The 2,778-nt window shown below is 40.0% G+C and overlaps 2 protein-coding genes across 2 annotated transcripts; one reads left to right on the top strand and one right to left on the bottom strand.

The window, feature by feature from the left end:
• Positions 1-141: 141 nt before the first annotated feature.
• Positions 142-617, top strand: LOAG_13664 (hypothetical protein; the record flags this gene model as incomplete). Its single annotated transcript, XM_003149170.1, has 2 exons — positions 142-297; positions 465-617. The coding sequence occupies 2 exons, from the start codon at positions 142-144 to the stop codon at positions 615-617; spliced, it is 309 nt and encodes a 102-aa protein (XP_003149218.1).
• A 918-nt stretch (positions 618-1,535) lies between these two features.
• Positions 1,536-1,698, bottom strand: LOAG_13663 (hypothetical protein; the record flags this gene model as incomplete). The annotated part of the gene is made up of 1 exon (XM_003149169.2): positions 1,536-1,698. A coding segment is annotated over one exon (163 nt), but the record flags the coding sequence as incomplete, so codon positions are not given.
• Between the last annotated feature and the right edge of the window lie 1,080 nt (positions 1,699-2,778).

Raw genomic sequence — 2,778 nt, 5'->3', positions numbered from 1 at the left:
ACCTATGGTGATGTGAGGATAAAGGTAGTCTTCCTGTGATGTAGGCTGGTAGAGAACTATTATCTTTAAGCTAACTTGTGGCTCAAAAGCCTCTGCAGCCTCTGAGAAGCAAGATATTAAGCGCTGCAGAGTTGTGTCTGTATGACTTATGACGCGGCATCGTCAACAAAAGGTCCTCTCGGATGTGGTGTTTTAGAATCTGTCATGGATATCTGTCGCGTTAGGGGTAACTGTCGCCTTAGGTTGCATAGGCTTCCATTGGTGAATACTGAATGTAAATATCGTTGTCTTATCAAGGTTTGCCATGGCCCTTTTTAGCATCATGATGAAGAAGATTGTGAATAGAGCTGGTATGAGAACGTAACCTTGCTTCCCATCATTGATTATTGGGAAGAGCTCAAGGGGTGCATCGCCATATCTAACTTGGCATGTTGATTCTCATATAATAGCATGATCATTTTCAGGGTTTGGGAGGATATCCTAATTGTTTCAGACTTTGTCACAGGCCTTGTTGTGAAAGTTGTGTTGTGTCGGGCTTTTATCGTTTGTTTGTGCGAAAGGCTTACAGATTTCGATTTATTTTCTTAATACAAGTGGAATCAGTGAAAAGATATTGACGAAACACAAGTAGATGTCGATCACTTGTCTGGGTTTGAAGTCCTTGCAGATATAGTTAAGATTTTGTTGTATGCTATTAGTTGAAGAGTGGTTGGCATGGAAACTAAATCCCTTATATTCTTTATCCTTATCCATACATCTTATATAGTGAGAGTTTGTTTACAACAATCCAAGACATTTAGAACAGACTGACCAGAAGTTCTTTACAATATGATGACATTGACCAGATATTCTGCACAATACACCGACATCCCACGTGAATTTGATTATCAACATGAATTGATTTGCAACATCTCACAACACGAATTGAGCTATATATCTTTACAATGTTGACATCATTTTTACGCTAAAATTATTTCGGTTTTAGCGACAGGCCTTTCCTGCTCACAGTATCGAAAGTTTTGATGAGATTTACGAAGGTTATATAGAATTCTTTGTTCTATTCCTACATTTCCCTTACATCTCTTTCATATCTCTCCTGTTACTTCTGAAGCCACATTGGCTTTCAGGTAGTTCTTGAATAGCGGTACTAATTGATTCAAAAGTATTCTTACTAAGATTTTGTCAACAATAGGGAGCAAGATAACATCTCGATGATTTGAGCAGTCTGATTTTACTCCTTTTTTCTTGTATGAGGTATTAATAATTGCATCACGAAGATCTGATGACAGTTCGCTTTTTTCCCAACAATACACAATTAGGTCATAATTCTTAGCATGGAATGCTTCTTTTAGATCTCAAGTGCTACTCCATGAGCCTCAGCTGTTTCCACTTCTCACTTGCCTTATGACCTTAAGCGTAGCATCTCTGCCATAGTGGGGGTTATATTCAATTCGTTTTTCACCAGCTGTATAATGTGCTGATTTGCTAAACCTTGGACTAAACGGATGGCATTGAAGAGTTTGAAAATGTTCAGATCATCGATTCAGAATGGAAGTTTCATCTGTTAGAAGCATTTGACTATCTGCATTAAGTAGGAAACTCTGAGCGTGGTCCATATACTTCTTGGATCTATATATTGCTTTCAAAACCTTATGGAGTCCTCTATGGTCATCCGAATTTGGCACAATTGAATCTTTCCTGCAAGGTTGATCCACCACTTATTCTGCTTATTTCGAAGTTTCTGTTGGAGCTTACTGCATGCAAGACGAAAGGCTGCTTTTCTGGCACGGTAAGATGGCTGAGCGACGTATGCTTGGCGAACAGTTTTCTTTATTAACAATTTTCAAATCTAGCTTGAAAATTTACCTGGAAGCTATGTTGCGCTGTAGCTGATTTAAGGTTGTTAACTTTGAGCTTTCCTCTTGGAATTTCACTCCTCTCATATTTGGGTTTAAAATAGAGGATTGATTTGCATCGCACAAGACAGTAGTCTGACACTCTGCATAAGGCATCATACGAGTATGACGAACACGGTGAACGTTCTTTTGGCGCACTATGACGTAGTCGATGAGGTGCTAATGTTTGAATCAAGGATGCATCCAGGTTGTCTTTAAGCTATCTCTCTGCTGAAAGATAGTATTTGTGATGGTGAGTCGCTATTCTAAACAGAATTCTTGCAGGAGCAATCCATTGTCGTTGCAGTTGCTAATACCATGCTTGCATAATACTCCTTTCCAGGCTTCGGAGTTCTTTGCAATTCTTGCATTAAAGTCATAAAGATTATGGACAAGACGGCGTAGGTCAATGTAGAATTTATCTTATGGACGATACGTCCCAAATCTGCAAGCTGACCTCACAAGAGTTGCCGAGCAAGACTGTCATTTCCGGGGTGAATCTCGAGCGATTAATGCCTTTTCCAATGTAACTTATCACCTGTCGTCTCCTCCATTGCTTGTCATTACAGGGATCTATGGAAGTAGATGTATCCTTTCGAGCCTGTGCAGAGAATTTTTTAAGTGGGGCTTAGATACGCGAAAGTGGCCTACTCTTCCTAAGGTTATCTGCCATAGCTTAACAAGCTTTGACGATGACGGCGACAGATCTTAGATTTAGTTAATTATCCTTCTCCTAAAATAAGACTTAAATGAGTGCTCTTGCAGGGCTAAAGGAGCTCCATGTGCCCGGGTTTGGGATCACTGTTCTCCTAAGATGGTTTCCCTAAGGTTAGTGGCCCCGTCCTACCTTTGTCTCCCTTCAGTGAGACATAGCTTTTGCATT

This window comes from Loa loa, assembly GCF_000183805.2.
Source record: "Loa loa unplaced genomic scaffold supercont3.700, whole genome shotgun sequence".
In the NCBI taxonomy this organism is placed as follows: domain Eukaryota; kingdom Metazoa; phylum Nematoda; class Chromadorea; order Rhabditida; family Onchocercidae; genus Loa; species Loa loa.
Note: the sequence above shows the minus strand (reverse complement) of the source record. Positions and strands in the feature narration are given on the sequence as shown.